General features: G+C 44.2%; 1 protein-coding gene across 6 annotated transcripts in view; it reads left to right on the top strand.

The window, feature by feature from the left end:
• The window catches only part of XAF1 (XIAP associated factor 1), a 24,053-nt gene continuing 3,339 nt past the window's right edge, over positions 1 to 20,714 (top strand). Inside the window, exons 1-7 of one of the 6 annotated variants that reach the window (XM_073004655.1) lie at positions 19 to 489; positions 2,806 to 2,941; positions 3,695 to 3,751; positions 4,245 to 4,440; positions 5,972 to 6,057; positions 14,429 to 14,770; positions 17,177 to 17,249. In XM_073004655.1, the coding sequence (XP_072860756.1) occupies positions 458 to 489; positions 2,806 to 2,941; positions 3,695 to 3,751; positions 4,245 to 4,440; positions 5,972 to 6,057; positions 14,429 to 14,770; positions 17,177 to 17,233 (906 nt within the window). In that variant the 5' untranslated portion in view covers positions 19 to 457 and the 3' untranslated portion in view covers positions 17,234 to 17,249. Of the gene's footprint in view, positions 490 to 2,805; positions 2,942 to 3,694; positions 3,752 to 4,244; positions 4,441 to 5,971; positions 6,058 to 14,428; positions 14,771 to 17,176; positions 19,824 to 20,714 lie in introns of those variants that run through there. The other 5 variants (XM_008010055.3, XM_037987377.2, XM_008010056.3 and 2 more) reach the window with 5 other exon arrangements.

A 20,714-nucleotide genomic window follows, 5' to 3' on the forward strand; every position in this document is an offset into this window, starting at 1 on the left:
TCAAGCTCAACACGGCAAGTTCCCTCTTTTCCTGCAGAGGGAGGACCAGAAGGGAGCCGGAGATGGGGGAGAAGGGTGGGAGGTGGATGGTTTGGAAAAGGGATGGAGGCCCAGACAGAGCGAAGCCAGTCAGCCAGGGTAAGCGAACAAGCTGCTGCCCAGGAGAAGCCTGGCCTCAGGCTCCCGGCCTCAGGCTCCCACCCTCAGGGAGGTAGATTCGGCTGTGATAGCAGCAAAGAATAACCACAGAGAGCGACAGCAGGTGCTGGCCATGCTGTAGAGGGGCTTCCTGGGAGGGTCCAGCCACAGGAATCAACGGGGAATCCTGAGCCGAGAATTCTGAGGGTAGGATCTCCTCCCTCCCTGAAGCTGTGGGCTGGGCCGTCGGAAGACTTTCAGTTTTGTTTCCTTGCCTGCAAGAAACGAAACTCAACTGAAAGACTCCAGAGAGCAGAACATGGAAGGAGCCTTCTCGGTGTGCAAGAACTGGTAAGAAAGCGCTTTCTCCAGCAGCAGACCTAGGCTGGTGAGGGAGAAACACCGAGGAGATAGGGCTGTTTCTGACGGGAGGAGAAAGTAGTTCCTGCATAAAAACACTTAGGAGGACAAGCAGCTGGAGACCGTGGGCCCCGAGGGTAGGAGGGTCTAAACTTGATAATCTCTGGGTGAGGGTGAACAGCATTACCTCCACTTCACTGCAGCCCCTTCCCCCCAAATTTTAGGCTTCCTGGGACGGTTGTGAAGACAAATAGCCCGGCCAGTGGTCCCAACTGGGCTACTCATATGTGAGACCTTGGGTCCTAATCTGGGGTTCTGATACTCTGACCTTCACACCAATCTGTGAAAGAAAGGGTCCCACGGAGATTCTCCAGGACTACTCTCACCCTCCTTGAAAGGGAGCCGTGGGGCAGAGCAGGGAGGACAGAGCAGGGGGCTGGGACCACACCTCTAAAGGGGCGGGGGCGGGGGCAGGGGCGGAATCTGACCCGTGGAAAATCCCCATTCTCAGAGCTCCCTACCTGTGGCAGGGACTTGAGTGGGACTCTCCCCAGAGAGCTTTGCTCCAGCCAGACCCTTCAACTACTCTGGTTTCTCAACCAGCCTAGGAGGAGCAGGGGGAGAAGGGACCAGGCCAGGCAGAGGAGAGAGAACAGAGGAAGGGAAAATGCTGCTGCCTGTGTGCCCGCTGCCTGGGCAGAGCAGAAGCAAAGAGCTTGTTCACATCAAGAGGAGAGAGGCTTTGACAGTCCCTCTCGGGGCACGCCCCATGTGCCAGGGACATGGGCATGCAACTGTTCTCGTCCTCTGGGCCTTTATGGCTACGGCAGTTTATCTGTAGGTCAACTATACTTCTATAAGGCTGTTTTTAAAATGAAACATTTCACTTTAAATAATGTAAATAATTAAATTATTTCAATTTCAACAATTCGAGAGAAGTGCCAACTTCTCTTGAATCTTTTTTCTTGTTTTCTGGTGCCCCTGTTTGGTCCACAGTGTTAGGAACACAGCCCTGCTAGGGCAGCCCTGCTCCCCATTTCCCTTCTCCTGAGCTGCCACAAGCAAGAGCTGATGGAAGTGAAAAGGGTCATTTCTTTCTTTCTTCCTTTTTTTTTTTTTTTTTTTTTTTTTTTTAAGATGGAGTTTCGCTTCTTTTTGCCCAGGCTGGAGTGCAATGGTGCGATCTCAGCTCACTGCAACCTCCACTTCCCGGGTTCAAGTGATTCTCCTGCCTCAGCCTCCCGAGTAGCTGGAATTACAGGCGTGCGCCACCATGTCCGGCTAATTTTGTATTTTTTTAGTGGAGATGAGATTTCACCATGTTGGCCAGGCTGGTCTCTAACTCCTGACCTCAGGTGATCTACCTGCCTCGGTCTCCCAAAGTGCTGGGATTACAGGCGTGAGCCACCACACTTGGCTAATTTTGTATTTTTAGTAGAGATGGGATTTCTCCATGTTGGTCAGGCTGGTCTTGGATTCCCAACCTCAGGTGATCCACCCGCCTTGGCCTCCCAAAGTGCTGGGATTACAGGCGTGAGCCAGGGCGCCCAGCCGAAAGGAGGCGCTTCTTGGTGAAGAGGATGGTTGGAGAAAAACGCCCTGCCCAGGAAGTGGGAGGCTCAGAACCCTTCATTCATTGTGGTCTCGGGAAGAACCTCGGAGTCTCTGTGAGTTAGCGCAGGTGAACCTGGAGGCAGAAGAGACTTGGGAAGCTCTCGCTTTGGAGATTCTGGAAGTTGGCATGGCCCTGGCGGGAAGCATGAGCCTAGCAGGGCTGTGTTCCTAACACTGTGGACCAAACAGGGGCACCAGAAAACAAGAAAAAAAGATTCAAGAGAATTTGGCACTTCTCTCGAATTGTTGAAATGGAAATAATTTAATCATTTACATTATTTAAAGTGAAATGTTTCATTTTAAAAACAGACTTATAGAGGTATAACTGACCTACAAATAAACTGCACATTTTAAAGGGTAGTAATTGGTAAGTGTTGGCCTATGTTATACACATCCATGAAACCCATCACCCCCAAACCTCCCCTGTGCCCCTTGGTAATTCCTCCCTCCTGCTCCTTCCCATGCCCCGCCCCAGCAATGTAAGAGCTCTGCAGAACGTCCTTATTCTTATTGGATGCTGCCGCACTGTTCTGGTTTTGGACCGACACAGGGAGTGTGGGGCAGGAGGTCATCATCATCACATGTTCAGTGCTTAAGGCCTCTGGAGATCTAGCCCTGGGTATGAAATACAGCTCCATGTTTTATAATTTGAAAATAAGTCTGCTTTCCCATCCCCCCACCTTGACCCTGTAGCAAAAGACACGTAGCCTCTGCCCACTTTGCCCTCCATGAGGCTCACTGCCTGCGGTTCCTGGTCTTGTGCCCGGAGTGTGAGGAGCCTGTGTCCAGGAAAAACATGGAGGAGCACTGCAAGGTTGAGCACCAGCAGGTGAGGAAGTGGCAAGGATGGGGTCTGGGAATTGGGGCAAGGGTGCAGTCCTGCCTGCAGGAGAGATGGGGTCTGAGAGTTGGGGGACGAGGGTCCAGTCCTCCCTGCAGGTGAGATGGGGTCCAGGAGTCAAGGTGAGTGTTCAGTCCTCCCTGCAGGAGAGATGGGGTCTGGGAGTTGGAGCGAGGGCTGGGGACTTAAGGCAAGGGTCCAGTCCCCCAGGCAGAAACTCACTTGAGGGTCATGGGAAGTCATTCAGCCCCTCCACACGAAGCCCCGTGGAAAGGAAATGTTAATCCTGCCTTTTCATGCTAATCTGAGTCTACCTCCAGTTTTCCCATTTCCAATCCTTTCCCTATAGGTTTATGGATCTGGCACAGGCAAGTAGTTCTGGTTTCAGGAAAAACTGGCTGTTCTCTTGAGATCTGTAAAGAGAGGACGTGAAAAAGGAAGGGCCTGGAAGGCAGTCAGGTTGAGCTTCATTTCCCGCCTTTCCATGTCCATTCCTCCTGGGGCCCCTGATCTGTCTCTCTGGAGATACTCAAGCTCAGGCAGCCACTGCGACTCAGACTGGTCTGACAAACCACTTCTTGAACACTGGGCTGGGTGCTAGAGAGAGACTGAGGTAGGCACACCGGATCCCTGCCCTGTAGGAGTTCACAGACCGAAACCCAGAACACTGTGAGCCAAAGTGGATGTGGGGCAGGCCCTGGGTGCTGGGTGGACCCACATCTGGTGTGTGTGTGTGTTTAGGTTGGGTGTACGATGTGTAAGCAGAGTATGCAGAAGTCCTCGCTGGAGTTTCATGAGGTAAGAGCCCCATGGGGTCCATGAGTCCAACAGAGCTCAGATCTCCCGAGGGCAGTCCCCCACTCTGGCCCTTCTCATCTGCTTACTCGTATTGGCCACAATTCCCTAGGGAGATGGGCACAAGTCCTTGATCTGCCTACAGTCAAAGAGGCCAGTGATCGGCCAGGTGCAGTGACTCGTGCCTATAATCCCAACACTTTGGGAGGCCGAAGTGGGCAGATCACGAGGTCAGGAGTTCAAGGCCAGCCTGACCAACATGGTGAAACCTCGTCTCTACTAACAATACAAAAATTAGCTGGGCGTGGTGGCGCATGCCTGTAGTCCCACCCACTCAGGAGGCTGAGGCAGGAGAATCACTTGAACCCAGGAGGCAGAGGTTGCAGTGAGCCAAGATCAAGCCACTGCTCTCCAGACTGGGTGACACAGTGAGACTCTGTCTCAAAAAAAAAAAAAAAAAGGCCAGTGAACATGCCCTTCCTGCTCCCTCCCACAGGTCAATGAGTGCCAGGAGCGCCCTGTTGAGTGTAAGTTCTGCGAACTGGACATGCAGCTCAGCAAGCTGGAGCTCCACGAGTCCTTCTGCGGCAGCCGAACAGAGCTCTGCCCAGGCTGTGGCCAGTTCATCATGCGCCGAATGCTCGCGCAGCACACAGATGTCTGTCCTAGTGAACAGGCCCAGCTCAGGAAAGGTGAGCACACAACTGGGGTGGAAGAGAGACGTTCCAAGGGCCAGAGCCTTTCCTGGATGGGATGCAAGGAAGGGAAGCTCTCAACAGGACGAATGACAAGTGTATTTGCTGTATAGATCTCAATTCATCTGACTATTCTAATTCTAAACCATGCCTCAGAGTGGCCTTCCTGTGTATCTGCTGTGGTCTTCAAATGACTGGTCCAGGGAGACCAGGAGGCCGGGGCTAGAGCCTGGCTGCCACAGAGTTGAGTAAAGAGGCCACGGAGAAGCTGGGCGGGGTGGCTCATGCCTATAATCGCAGCACTTTGGGAGGCCGAGGCGGGCAGATCACCTGAGGTCGGGAGTTCAAGATCACCTTGACCAACATGGAGAAACCCTGTCTCTACTAAAAATACAAAATTAGCCAGCCGTGGTAGCGGGCGCCCATAGTCCCAGCTACTTGGGAGACTGAGGCAGGAGAATCGCCTGGACCCAGGAGGCGGAGGTTGCAGTGAGCCGAGATCACGCCATTGCACTCCAGCCTGGGCAACAAGAGCAAAACTCTGTCTCAAAAAAAAAAAAAAAAAAAGAAAAGAAAAGAGAGACCATGGGGAATCCTAGGAAACAGGGGGCTTTCTTTGAGTGCCTCCAGCACAATCCTAGCCTGGCAGAGATCCATCGCATCCTTTTACAGATGAGAAACCTACACACAGAATAAAGCAGGGGCTTGCTAGAGGCAGAAATAAGACTGGACTCCCACATTTCCTGGCACCGAATCTAAGGCTTTTTCCATTATCAGCAATGGCCAGAAGGGAGCTAGTGATAGCTCCTGGCCAGGGGGCCTATGTATTGGCTCCCTGGTACCATTTTATGTTCACTTGACTCACTCACCTCTTTATGAGGGTATATTTATTGTCACACAACCATTTGGTGCATTTGCTGGTTGTTTTGGTAACATGGGAGAGAGTCTAAAACTCCCCAGTCCGTAACCCTCTCCTGATAAACAATCGATCCAAGGGCAAAACTGGCCAATGCAAACCTGAAAAGTGTGAGAGTCACGTCCATTTCCTTCATCCCAGCATGGCTGGACTTCAACAGAATCAAACACAATCTTCACAACTTCAGTGCAACACAACACAAAACACAACACAACACAGCTTCAACACCATCAACAAAGATGTGTTCAACCAACACCTGGTCTGATCACAGAGGCTGGAAACTGGTGGAATGAAAGCGCAGTCAGGTTGGAGTGGGTTGGCATCCGCGGCTACAGCTCCATTCATCGCCTCAGAAACCAGTCCTGCTCCAGGAAAACGTCTCTCCATTAGGGTTGTTGCTGCCCTGAGTGCACATCTGCGGCCGTAAAGGAAATGATGTGGGCGACTCGGCCAAGAGTTGCCTGTGTGGTCAAGGATGCCGGCAGCGCAGAAAAGTCGAGGCCAGGGAGGCCCGGGGGGTCAGTTCACGCTCATGAGTACAGGCCGTGTAGGCAGGTGTGGGAGAGCTGGGCTAGCCATTGACAAGGCGTTGTTGTTTCTCTGCTTATTCAGGAGAAAGAATTTCAGCTCCTGAAAGGGAAATCTACTGTCATTATTGCAACCAAATGATTCCAGAAAATAAGTATTTCCACCATATGGTGAGTAGCAATTAGTAATTTTCTGATGGTGCCAATAGTTCGTCCACATTCTGAAAAGTATCATAGGAAAGGCAGACTCTGGGCCCAGTTTTACATAGCACGGATATTAAAGGGTCCTACATTTATTTTTTGCTTTGTTCAAAAAGATATTTTAGTGACTCGCTTAGGCTAATCAAGCACACACAATTGGTCTTCATTTGTGCCCAGCCCTTCAAAGGGGCCTCTCTTACCACTCTGAACACCCCCTGATCACCTCTGACCATCTCCAGCCTTCATGGCCTGGACATTGCAATTTGGTCCTCAATAGGGCCTGTCCTACTGCTTTCTGTCCCATGTGGGAGTCTTCTCTGTCAGACTGTGAGTTTCCTACCAAACTGAATGACTTTTTCCATTTTCCTGACATCAGGGCTTGGTGCAAAAAGAGGACTCTGTAGAGATGCAGCTGTGTGACTGACTGACTGACTGATTTTGCCTGGGAACACTCACAGGCTCTTCCCTCCATAGCCCTAAGTGCCTTTTAGTGCACCGCTGTGCCAAGTTGCTCCCTTCTTTTGCACAGAATGAAGCATTTCCCCTTTGGGAAACTTACCAAGACTTCTCTCCAAAGAACTCTTCTCCTTGGGCAGAAAGTTGTTTACCTTTCTGAACACTTCAGTTCCTAAAACTACAGAATCTCAAAACTAAAGAAACCACAGAGAGGATCCAGCTTTTTGCTCTTTTGTGTGTGTTTTTACTGTTGCGGTAAACCACATATGATGTAAAATTTGCCATCGCTGTAGAGACATTTGGTATGTTCGCAGTGTTGTGCCATCTGGTTCTAGAATATTTTCATCATTCCAAAAAGAAATCCTGTACCCATTACCAGATACTATCCATTCCCTCATCTTCCCAGTTCCTGGCAACCACGAATCTGCTTTCTATCTTTATGGATTAGTCTATTCTGGACATTTCACATCAATGGAGTCATATACTATGTGGTCTTATGTAACCATCTTCGTTCACTTAGCATAATATTTTCAAGGTTTACCCATGTTGTAGTTGTGGTGTGTGTTAGCACTTTATTCCTGTCAATGGCTTTTTTTTTTTTTTTTTTTTTTTTTTTTTTTTTGAGATAGGGTCTCACTCTGTTGCCCAGGCTGGAGTGCAGTGGCGTGATCTTGGCTCACTGCAACATCTGCCTCCCAGGTTCAAGCGATTCCCCTGCCTCAGCCTCCCGAGTAGCTGGAACTATAGGTGCCCGCCAACACGCCTGGCTAATTTTTTTTTTTTTTTTTTTAGTAGAGACGGGGTTTTACCATGTTGGCCAGGCCGGTCTCAAACGCCTGACCTCAGATGATCCGCCTTCCTCGGCCTCCCAATGTTAATGGCCTTTTTATGGTCATCCCACATTTTGTTTCTCTACTTGTTGATAAACATTCGGATTGTTTTCACCTTTCAGCTCTTTGCTTTTTGAAGTGCAGTCTGTGGACCAGCTGCATCAGCATCACCTGGGATCCTGCTAGAAATGCAGACTCTCAGGCCCTCCCCCTAGAAATGCTCAATCAGAATATGCAAGGTCACATGATTTCCCAGGCATGTCAAGTCTGAGACGCGCCGCCCCAGCCACGGGATTCTCAGCCTTGGCTGTACATGGAAATCACCTACTGACTTGCTTTCCTTAGTACTGATGTTTATTCGATGCTATAAGTGGTCCATGTCTTCTATTTGAATGAGAAGATACTTGGTGAGCACCCAAACAAGAGTGAAGCTGACTACTCCCCTTCAAATGTTCAGCCTGGCAACCAAGGCCCCTACCTACATACTTATTTGAAGGCTGCAGGGAGGTGGGGAGCTCCAGTACACATGGAACTGGATTTGTGCTCAGAAACTCTGAATTTTAGTTCTGCTCTGCCCCTTACTGGCTGTTTAACCTCTCTGAACTTCTTTCTTCTTTTGAGGAAAATGGGGATAATGGTTTATCTCCTTGTTCAGGAAAAGAAGACATCCACGACCAGCCAACACCAGATCTATCTCCTTGGCAGCATCCACACTCACTTACTTTGCCTTCCCACCTCTTAACCATAGAGGAACTTTCTTTTTTTTTTTTTTTTTTGAGATGGAGTCTCGCTCTGTCACCCAGGCTGGAGTGCAGTGGCCGGATCTCAGCTCACTGCAAGCTCCGCCTCCCGGGTTCACGCCATTCTCCCGTCTCAGCCTCCGGAGTAGCTGGGACTACAGGCGCCCGCCACCTCGCCCGGCTAGTTTTTTGTATTTTTTAGTAGAGACAGGGTTTCACCGTGTTAGCCAGGATGGTCTCGATCTCCTGACCTCGTGATCCGCCTGTCTCGGCCTCCCAAAGTGCTGGGATTACAGGCTTGAGCCACCGCGCCCGGCCTCATAGAGGAACTTTCTATGTGCCCATCTAAAGCCTATCGCCTCCTACTGGTATACTATATCCTCTCTTTCTGCCTACACAAGGTCACACAAGGTTTTTGCTACACTACTCCAGCAATTCTCCCCTCTCTGTCCTGCAACAGGGAGAGGTTAAATGAGCTGTACCCATAGGCAACAACAAAGTCTCAAAACTCTAGGATGTCCTAACATTTCTTACAATAAGTTTTTAAAGGGGTACCACTACTGAGTATGTATATATCAATGGTGAATCTTTGGCCTTGCATGAAAAGCATTTTCTTTTTTAATTTTTGAAAATTAAGGATTGAAATCATGTATACTAGGTGGTTTGTGGTTTTCAGTCTTTAACTTTTTATTAACACGACCTAAAACCAGAAAAACATGTAATAAACACGACCTAAAACCAGAAAAAAACATGTAATACTTCTAATCCCATTTCCTACAAGCTACCGTCTTCTTTGTTGCCCTCCTCAGAAAAACATTTGAACTAGTTGTCTATAGTCACTGCCTCCATGTTTTCTTCTCCCATTCTTATTCCCACTCCAGTCTCGCCCTCCAATGTAACCAAATCTGCTCTTGTCAAAATCAATGACCTCTGCATTGCTAAATCCAATGCTCAGTTCTCAGTTCTCAATTTACGGGGAGCATTTACTGCTCATCACTCCCTCTTCCTTAACGCACTTTCTCAGCTTCCAGGGTACCACACTCTCATGGTTTTCAATGACCTTGGTGGTCTCTCATTCTCTACCTCCCCAACCTCTTAATTTTGAGGGGCCCTGGGGCTTAGTCTCTGGTCTCTTCTCTACCTCTATTCACTGCCTTATTTCATCCTACCTCCTGAGTTTTAAAAATGCCATATGTAGTCAGACACTTCCAAATTTATATCTAAGTCTAGGCTTTTCTCCCCAAACTCTAGATTTGCATATTACTATTTACTGCATCTTCACTTGAATGCTTCATAGACATCTTAAATGTAACACATCTGAAATGGAATCCTCTCTGCCACAGCGTGGCCCATCTCAGTTGATGGCAACTCTATCCTTCCAGTCGTTCAGGCCAAAATCTCAGTTTCGCTCTCAATTTCTCTTTCCCTCCGTGTTGCTACCCTGATATGAACCATCATTTTCTCTAGCCCAGATGCTGCAGCAGTCTCCTAAACAGTCTTCCTACTTCTCACCTTGCCCCCTGCAAGTCTATTCTCATCACAGTGGTCAACGTGATTCCTGAAAAATACAAGTCAGATTGTTTGGCTCCTCTGTTCAGGTATCTGTACTGATTCTTGCCCCATTTTATGCAAACTCAAAACTACAGTGACCTTAGAGATCTATATCATCTTTGCCTCCCTTCCTATCTCATCACCTCTTTGATCTCACATACTACTCCTGTTCAGCTCACTGGCCTCTTGATCGTTTCTTGAGCATACCATGCCTTAGAGCTTTTTCACTGGCTACTGCCTCTGGCTGGAAGCTACCTCTTCACCTTCCCCACCTTATTCCAGGAGCGAACTCTCTCACTTCTTTCAAGTCTTTACCCAGATGGCACCTGCTCAAGGAGATGTACCACAACAACCTATTTAAAATTGCAACCCCCTCTCCATCACATATTTACTACCCCCTTACCTTCTTCTATTATTTTTTTTCCATAGCATTTGCCAACTTCTAACATATTATCTAATTTACTTACTTATGATGGCCCTTGTTAATTATCTCCCACCACCTCAGTAAAACTATAAGCCCCACTGCTCCCCTTCATGCTAACTACTCCCCAGACACAAATACTCTACTTTCACTTTTAGCTGTTTCTTCCAGTAATCACCTTCATATGTCTAAAGCACCTTCTTACATTTTTTCCAATTTTAGATATTACCTGTTGACTCATAAGGATTTAGGAATATAGATTTCACTTTTTTATACCACCCATCCCACACACGTACCTCCAAAGTTCTTCATTTCATCCTTTCAATTTATTGATTTCACTCATTCTGGTTAAATAAATATTCGATATTACATTAGTATAACCACGTAAACATTATAAATGGTTTTCCACATGAACTGTGATTATGTGTGCTTTCTCCTACAACTTTTTGTTTTCCCTGGACTTAATAATTGCTTCAGTTTTTCATTTGCTTCACTTTCTAGGTACTTATCATTAAATCATCCCTAATATTCTCTAGCAGATATGAAAATTCCCCTGAGTACAACTAAACACATCAGATAGTCTATCCATTTCATTTTGGGAGCATGTTATTCTCCAGGCTTGATGATTAGCTGTTGGTCTGGAATTTCTTCCACTCTCTCCACGGTTGGAATTCTGATTCCCAAATCTCAGGTCTCATCTTTCTCTTTCTTAGGTTACTCCTTGTTTGATAGAACATATCCTAAATAGTTTCTTGAGAAAGAAAGCATGAGAGGCAAATTTTTAAGACCTTATATGTCTGAAAATGATAGCTTGAGTGGCTATAGAATCTATTGACCATCTTAATTTTTTTTAAAAAAAATTTATTACAATTCTGATTTGGCCACTACACATTGTATACATGTACAGAAGATCACTCTGTATTCTATAAGCATGTATCATTATTACTTGTCCACTAAAAATAAAAGAAATAAAATTAATTACAAAAAAATTCAAACAAATATGAAAGTAGAAAGTTAATACAATAAACGTTCATGTATTCACTCCCCAGATACAACAGTTGTTGTTCTAAACAAAGTTAATAAAAATAAATCTACTCTTAGATACATTACAGGTAAGAGGCAAAGGTAAAGAAGAAGATTACAAGCAAAGGAATGGCAATTAGGCTGAAAGAAAATATATCAACAGCAATAATAGAAGTGGGTATGCAGTGGAATAATCTTCAAAGTGCTAAGAGAAAATAGCTGTTAACATGTGGAAATCAAAAGTTTTCCAGACTTGAACTATTCTGTTTTCTTTTTTCTAAAGTATGTTAAAGCAAATCCAAGACATCCTGTTATTTCACCATCATTCTTTCATATCTCAAAAATACAGTCATTTTCTTAATCACGATGCCTTTATCACTCTCAATGACATTAACAATAATTTTTCCCCAATTGTTTTGAGGCCTTGCATTTACCACTCTTGTTCATTACTACTGCTGGTGCTGCTGCTGCTTGCTTCTCCCTTGTCTTCTATTGGATTGAGCAAGATTTCTTTATTCTTTCTTCTTTTCTACGGATTCAGCAATTTTACATTCTATTTCTATCATTTCAGTAGTTATCCTTAACATTTTAATATGAATACTTGACTTAATAAAGTCCAAAATTAGTCATTAGCTCTACTCTCCTTACAAACAGTATATACATTTGAGAACATGTTAATGCTGATCCTCTACTCCTATCTTACATGAAAATGCTGCCAGAATTTTGTTTCATTTTGCTTTCATACTACCCCTCTTTAGTGATTATTGTTGTTATTTATGTAACTCATGCCTGTTTAGATATACTCACAAGTTTTTTGTTTTTGCTTTTTTTCTTTCCTTTTTTGAGACAGAGTCTCACTCTGTTGCCTGGACTGGAGTGCAGTGGCATGATCCTGGCTCACTGCAACCTTCGCCTCCAGGGTTCAAGCAGTACTCCTGCCTCAGCCTCTTGAGTAGCTGATACTACAGGGGTGTGCCATGTCTGGCTAATTTTTATATTTTTAGTACATATGGGGTTTTTCCATGTTGGCCAAGCTGGTCTCAAACTCCTGATCTCATGTAATCTGCCCACTTCGGCCTCCCAAAGTGCTAGGATTACAGGCATGAGCCACTGTGTCCGGCTGGATATACTCACAAGTTTACCTTTCCCTTTGCTCACATTCTTTCTTGGATCCTAAGCTTTCCTTCTGGGTAAAATTTCTGTCTTCCTGAAACACATCTCAGCAGTTTCTTCACCAAGAACCTTGAGTAGTAAATCTTCAGTTGCCTGAAAATCTGCTTTTTGTTTTTTGCATTCATGAATGATAGTTTAGCTGAATATCAAATTCTAGATTAACAGCTATTTTCTCTTACCATTTTGTAGATTATTTCACTGCTGTCCCACTTCTGTTATTGCTGTTGATGTATTTTCTTTCAGCCTAATTGCCATTCCTTTGTATGTAATCTTTTTATTTGGTTGATTTCAAGATCCTCTTTGCCTTTTACCTGTAATGTATTTAAGAGTAGATTTATTTTTATTCATTCCGTTCAGAACAATGTACTCAAATGTGTTTGCTTTTCTCCTGCTCAGGATTTCTCTTTCCTTGATATAAAGATTTATACCACTAATCACGTCTGAAAATTCTCATCTATTATCTCTTTGAATTCCCAACGTTCCCCAGCTCTCCCACATTCTCTCAACTCTCCTTCTGGAACATAACACATGTGTATTAAACATTCTTATTCTAGCTTCATGTCTCTCTTTTTTTCATGTAATCTTTCCCCTTTTAATAGCCTTATGTCTCTTAACCTTTCATATTTTCTCTATTTCTATCTCCTGTATTCTGGGTAATTTCTTCAAATTATCTCCAAGTTCATTCATTCTTTCTTGGCCAAATCTAATCTGCTGTTTTTAGCCCATCCATTTAGATTCAGTACCTGCATTTTTCATGTCTAGAAGTTCAATTTATCTTTGTTTCAAATTTGCCTATTTTTGTTCTAACTACAAAAAAAAAAGATAGGTATGTGAAGTGATGGATATGTTAATTAACTTGACTTAATCATCCCACAATATATACATATATTAAAATATCACATGAATATATAAAGTTATTATTTGTTAATTACAAATTAGAAAATTTCAAATTTGCCTATTCTCTTTTTCACGAGATGTTATTCTTTTCCCAGAGTTAACCATTTTTAATTAATTTATTTTACAGTCTCTATTCCTATAGTTGCATAACCTGAACTTCTTGGAGGCTAATCTTACTACTTTTGTGTCTGTGACTCTTACTCAAGGTGGATTGCTTCCCTGTGTGTTTGTAATTTTGGATTGTGAGTTTTTATCTGGCGGGACTCTACCTGTGAGGATCCTCTATGACCTATTTTGAGGCTCTTGTCCCTCCAGAGAAATTTTGTGATTGTTTCTGCCAGATATCTCAATGTTTGTGTTAATTCTTCTGCTCAGGGATTCCCAGACCGTGAGGCTAAAGTAAATCCTAATGCCAAACACAGGAATGGCATGGACCTGTGAGTTTGAGTTTTCAGGGGCATGAGTTTTCTTCTCCACACTCAAATACCGACCCAAGAAAGAAAAACTTCCTTGCCACTTTCCTTTTCTCACTAGCTGATACTTTTCCTCTTACCCACCACAATTTACCCTTTAAAGCTTCCAGCTTTATGCAGGGTCAATAGAGTCTTACTTCCAATTCCCCTCCTGTGTGAATGGGATTTCCTCTCATCCAAGCCCCTAGTTACAAAATTGACCCTGTGTCTCCCATAACCAGTGTCAACTCCTGTGCTTAACCAGTCCATTTGTGCTGCTATAACAGGACACCACAGACAGGGTAATAATAAAGAACAGATAATTATTTCTAACAGCTCTGAAGGCTGGGAAGTTCAAGATCAAGGCACCTACCATTTGGTGTCTGGTGAGGGCCTTCTTGCTGCCTCCTAGCATGGTAGAAGGCAAAAGAGTAGAAGGCTGGAGCCAGATGCTTCATGAAGCCTCATTTATAAGGACCCTAATCTCATTAACAAGGGAGGAGCCTTCATGATCTAATCGCCCCCAAAGGCCCCACCTCTTAATACCATCACATTGGCAACACCTGAATTTTGGAGGAGACACATTCAAACCTTAGCAACCAGTCAGACCTTCATTCCTGGAATGCAAAATTTTCTTTCTTTCCTGCAAAGCCAGCTATTAAATTGAATGTCTGTCACATTTTATACAGCATATAACAGTGTTTACAGTGGGAATTTTTGTGTTATCTAGTCTACTGTATTTTCTGACCATGAAAGCTGAAGTCGTTTTAAAATTTGATATATTATTCACAATTGCAGGGTAAATGTTGTCCGGACTCAGAGTTTAAGAAACGCTTTCCTGTTGGAAAGTCAAAAATTCTTCCTTCATCTCTTCCAAGTCAAGCCGCTGAAAATCAAACCTCCACGATGAAGAAAGATGTTCGTCCGAAGACAATTAGTATAAACAGATTTCCTCTTCATTCTGAAAGTTCATCAAAGAAAACACCAAGAAGCAACAACAAAACCTTGGATCCACTTTTGATGTCAGAGCCCAAACCCAGGACCAGCTCCCCTAGAGGAGATAGAGCAGCCTATGACATTCTGAGGAGATGTTCTCAGTGTGGCATCCTGCTTCCCCTGCCGATCCTAAATCAGCATCAGGTACTCAGCCTCTGTTTTCTGCTTACCGTGCTGTACACCGTCTGCACAGTGTCTTTAAAAAGTCCAATACCTGAAAGCCACAACAAATGTTGTGACTGAAAAGGCCCTTTTCTCTGACTCCTGCTTCTCTGGGTGCCCAAATGCACTCTCTCGTAGCACTTACCACCTGGTTTATTTGCATCACCTCCGAGAAACTGAGTCACCTTTGACTCAAGCCAGGTCTTTGAAGGTGGAGCCAGGTCCCTCATCTCTGTGTCTTTAGCTTTTAGGCCAGGGATTGACATACAGCAAGTGCCCCAAAACGGTTGAGTAAACGAATAAAGCAGTGGATACCCAGTCTCTCTCTCTCATGGTGTAGACATGCCACTGAGGCTCAGAGATGAGATGTCTTGGTCAAGTTGGTGACTTACCTCCAGCAGATCAAGGTTTGCTTCAAGAAGATCAGGGTTTGTAGGCAACTCCCTGAATATCCTGATTTTTACGTCCTAGGTTATTTTGGTTTTTTTGAGATGGAGTCTCGCTCTGTCTCCCAGGCTGGAGTGCAGTGGTGTGATCTCGGCTCACTGCAAGCTCTGCCTCCCAGGTTCACGCCATTCTCCTGCCTCAGCCTGCCGAGTAGCTGGGACTACAAGTGCCCGCCACCTCGCCCAGCTAGTTTTCTGTATTTTTTAGTAGAGACGGGGTTTCACCGTGTTAGCCAGGATGGTCTCGATCTCCTGACCTCGTGATCCGCCCGTCTCGGTCTCCCAAAGTGCTGGGATTACAGGCTTGAGCCACCGCGCCCCGCCCGTCCTAGGTTACTTTCTAGTAATAATAACAATTGACATTAGACATTGTTAACCATGGTGTGCCAGTTACAATGCAGAGCTCTTTATAATCCTCATCATAAACAACAGGCATGTATTTCATCCCCATTTTAGAGATAAGGTAAAGTAACTTCCCAAGGGCTATACAATTAGAGGGTGGCAGGATCCAGCCTGAGTCTCCATGTATATAGCTCCAAAGTTTATGCTCTTAAGCTCCAGACTAAATGCCTCACTTAAAAAAAATTTGTTTACTCTATTTTTTTTCAACATACAAAAGTACTAGATTTTGTTGGAGCTAGTTAACATAATATCATATAAAGAGGTATAAAAGCAAAGCTAACCCTGCTTCTCCAACCCCGTACCCTGAGATACCAATTTGGACAGTCTTATGGGCATCTTTTCAAAGCTCTGTCTTTGTGTATACAAACCTAAACAAGGTTTTACTCGTTTCTTTTATCTGCACATACTATCTTACTGTACTTATGACTCTGCCACTTGCCTTTTTCACTTAGTATATGGCGCATGCTCCTTACAAAAGACTTAGTAGGCCAAAACCTTTTTTTTAACTTCCTTATGCATCTGTGTATGCACATAAGCATATAATTTTACAAAAATGGGCTCATTTCATATTTGCTGGGGGTGTTACTAGTGCCTTTTTTCCTGGCCTCCCACAATTTGGTATATTTCCTTTCACAATTTTCTCCATCCTTATATAACAGAGTTGCCAGATTTGGCAAATAAAAATACAGGACATTCAGTCAAATTTGAATTTCAGAGACACAAAGAATTGCTTTTAGTATAAGTATGTTCCATGCAATGATTGTTTTGCTGAAATTAAAATGTAACTGGGGCACCCTGTATTTTATTTAGCAATTTCTGACATGACCACATACAAACATATACATCTGGAGTCCTGTTATATACATTTTTTTACTTTTTCTTTTTTTTTTTTTTTTTTTTTTTTTTTTTTGAGACAGAGCCTTGTTCTGTCCACCCAGGCTGGAGTGCAGTGGCAGGATCTTGGCTCACTGCAATCTCTGCCTCCCAGGTTCAAGCAATTCTCCTGCCTCAGCCTCCTGAGTAGCTGGGATTACAGGCACCTGCCAGCAAGCCCAGCTAATTTTGCATTTCAGTAGAGACGGGATTTCACCATGTTGTCCAAGCTGGTCTTGAACTCCTGATCTCAGGTGATCTACTCGCTTTGGCCTCCCAAAGTGCTGGAATTACAGGTGTGAGCCACCACACCTGGCCAACATTTCTTTACATCCTAATGTAAATTCAGCAATACCCAAGGAAATCCCTACAAGCCAAACAATATGGCTTATTTTTATTTTTATTAATGGCTGCCTATGATTCCATGGTGTGAGTGTTCTCCCATCTGTCCCCTCACCCAGTGATAGCAACAGGCCCCTGTTAAACTTTGTTGCAAGCCTCCTGTACTCCTGGCTCAGTGGGCTCCTGACCTTTTCTGTGCCATTACACGCCAGTCTTTGGGCAGGGCTCATGCTCTGTAACGAGGGACAGCAATATCCAGAGATACTCTAGGAGCTAGCACTTCTTACTTTAACCATATCAAACTTTTTTTATATCTGTTTCTTAGGAGAAATGCCGGTGGTTAGCTTCATCGAAAGGAAAACAAGTGAGAAATTTCATCTAGATTTGGAAAAGAAAAGGTACTACAAATTCAAAAGATTTCACTTTTAACACTAGCTTTCCTGCCTGCTTGCTGGGGTGGTCTTGTGAAACATGATGGGTTTTATTCGTTGGGCTTTAAAAGAAAAGGTTTGACAGAACTAAAAACAAAACCCACATATCATCTCAATAGATACAGAAAAGGCTTTTGATAAAATTCAACTTGACTTCATGTTAAAAACCCTCAACAAACCAGGCGTTGAAGGAACATACCTCAAAATAATAAGAGCCACCTATGACAAAACCACAGCCAACATCATACTGAATGAGCAAAAGCTGGAAGCATTACCCTTGAGAACTAGAACAAGGCACTTCAGTCCTATTCAACATAGTACTGGAAGTCCTTGCCAGAGCAATCAGGCAAGAGAAAGAAACCATATAGGAAGAGAGGAAGTCGAAGCATCTCTTTGCAAACGATATGATTCTATACCTAGAAAACCCCATGGTCTTGGCCCAAAAGCTCCTAGATCTGATAAACAACTTCAGCTAACTTTCAGGAGACAAAATCAATGTACAAAAATCAGTAGCATTTTTATACACCAACAACATCCAAGCTGACAGCCAAATCAAGAATGCAATCCCATTCACAATTGCCACAAAAAGAATAAAATACCTAGGAATACAGCTAACTAGGGATATGAAACATCTCTACAACAAAAATTACAAAACACTGCTGAAAGAAATCAGAGATGACACAAATGGAAAAACATTCCATGCTCATGCATAGGAAGAATCAATATCGTTAGAATGGCCATACTACTCAAAGCAATTTATAGATTCAATGCTATTCCTATCAAACTACCAATAACATTCTTCACAGAATCAGAAAAAAAAAATGCCTTAAAATTTATTTGGAACCCAAAAAGCACCCAAAAAGCCAAAGCAATCCTAAGCAAAAAGAACAAAGCTGGAGGCATCACATTACCCAACTTCAAACTCTACTACAGGGCTACAGTAATCAAAACCGCATGATACTGGTACAAAAGCATGGTACTGGTACAAAAGCAGACACACAGATCAATGGAACAGAATAGAGAGCCCAGAAATAAAGCTACACACCTACAACCATCTAATCTTTGACAAAGTAGAGAAAAATAAGCAATGGGGAAAGAACTCCCCATTCAATAAGTGGTACTGGGATAACTACCTAGCCATATGCAGAAGATTGAAACTGAACCCCTTCCTTACACCAGGTGCAAAAATCAACTCAAGATGGATTAAAGACTTAAATGTAAAACCCCAAACTATAAAAACTCTGGAAGATAACCTAGGCAATACCATTCTGGACATAGGAACAGACAAAGATTTCGTGGCAAAGATCCCAAAAGCAATTGTAACAAAAGCAAAAATTGACAGATGGGACATGGTTAAACTAAAGGGCTCTGCACAGCAAAAGAAACTAGCAACAGAGTAAACAGACAACCTATAGAATGGGAAAAAATATTTGTAAACTCTGCATCTGACAAAGTCTAATATCCAGAATCTATAAGGAACTTAAATAAGCTAACAAGCAAAAAACAAACAACACAATTAAAAAGTGGAAAAAGGACATGAATAGACACTTTTCAAAAGAAGATATACACGTGGCTAACTAACAAGCATATGAAAAAATGTTCAACATCACTTCTCATTAGAGAAATGCAAATCAAAACCACAACGAGATACTATCTCACATCAGTCAGAATAGCTATTATTAAAAAGTCAAAAAGTAACAGATGTTGGTGAGGTTGCAAACAAAGGGGAACGCTTGTACACTGCTGGTAGGAATGTAAATTAGTTCAGCCATTGTGGAAAGCAGTTTGGCAATATCTCAAATAACTTAAATCAGAACTACCATTGACTCAGCCATTCCGTTATTGGTTATATACCCAAAGGAATCTAAAGCATTCTGTCATAAAGACATATATACACAAATGTTCACGGCAGCACTATTCACAATAGCAAAGTCATAGAATCAAACTAAATGTCCATCAGTGGTAGAATGGATAAAGAAAATGTGGCAGCCGGGTGTGGTGGCTCATGCCTATAATCCCAGCACTTTGGGAGGCCGAGGCGGTGGATCACCTGAGGTCAGGAGTTTGAACCCAGCCTGGCCGACATGGTGAAACCCCATCTCTGCTAAAAATACAAAACTTAGCTGGGCGTGGTGGCAAGCGCCTGTAATCCCAGCTACTTGGGAGGCCTAGGTAGGAGAATCGCTTGAACCTGGAAGGTGGTGGTTGCAGTGAGCAGTGATCGTGCCACTGCACTCCAGCCTGGGCAACTAAGCGAGAGTCTGCCTCAAAAAAAAAAAAAAAAGAAAAGAAAAGAAAAGAAAATGTGGCACATATACACCATGGAATACTATGCAGCCATAAAAAAGAATGGAATCATGTCCTGTGCAGCAACATGGATGGAGCTGGAAACCATTATCCTAAATGAACTCATTCAGAAACAGAAAACCAAATATCACATGTTCTCACTTATAAGTAGAAGCTAAACATTGAGTACACGTGGTTACAAAGAAGGGAACCACAGACACTGGGGCCTACCTGAGGTTGGAGCATGGAAGGAGGGTGAGGATCGAAAAACTACCTACCTGGTACTATGCTTTTTATCTGAATGATGAAATAATCTGTACAACAAACCCTCGTGACATGCAGTTTACCTGTATAACAAGCCTGCACATGTGCCCCCGAACCTAAAAAAAATAAGTTAAAAGAAAAACGTTTGGACTATTTTCTTCCTTTCGAACAAAGACAATGGTTTGCCCAAGGACTACAAATAAACAAGGGGAAAAAAGAAAGGTTCCAGTTTTGTCTGAAAATTCTGATTAAACCTCTGGGCCCTGCAGCCTGGAGAACCTGGAGAACTCCTACACCCACAGAACCCGGCTTTGTCCGCAAAGAATAAAAACACCTTTCTAAAAGCTGCTCTTCCACCTTTCTTTGGGTTCTGCCCTGGTTTTCTAGGGCCAGGGATGGCCACAACCGGGATCCCAGGATGAGGGCAGTGCTCAGGGAAAGGGGAGCACAAGGTGTTGAGGGAGGGAGAAAGAAAGGAGGCTGGGACAGTGGGTAAGGGCCAGGTGAAGTGGAGAGGCGCGGCTTCGAAGCCTTCAGGCAGGGAGAGTGGCTGGGGGAAGCCTAGCGATGCAACCTATCCAGCCGCAAACGCACACTCCCACCTTTCTGCCTGGGCTTTGAGGAGACCCAATTAGGGCACCCGCCTCTGCTAGGGGAGGAAAATAGGTGGATAGGACGTCTTTAGATTTCCCTCCCTGGTTGGCAGCTGTGTGATATGGTGGACCAACCCTGGGTTCGAATCCCACCTCCCCACTTCCTACACATTCTCATTGGGAAACTTTATGCACCTTCCAACACCTCCGTCTCCGTATTTGCGAAATGGATGTGTTTGTATTCCTACCTTCCTTGACGGGAAGGTGGAAGCAGTTCTCTGGCTTTGTC

The sequence above is a fragment of the Chlorocebus sabaeus genome, chromosome 16 (assembly GCF_047675955.1).
Source record: "Chlorocebus sabaeus isolate Y175 chromosome 16, mChlSab1.0.hap1, whole genome shotgun sequence".
In the NCBI taxonomy this organism is placed as follows: domain Eukaryota; kingdom Metazoa; phylum Chordata; class Mammalia; order Primates; family Cercopithecidae; genus Chlorocebus; species Chlorocebus sabaeus.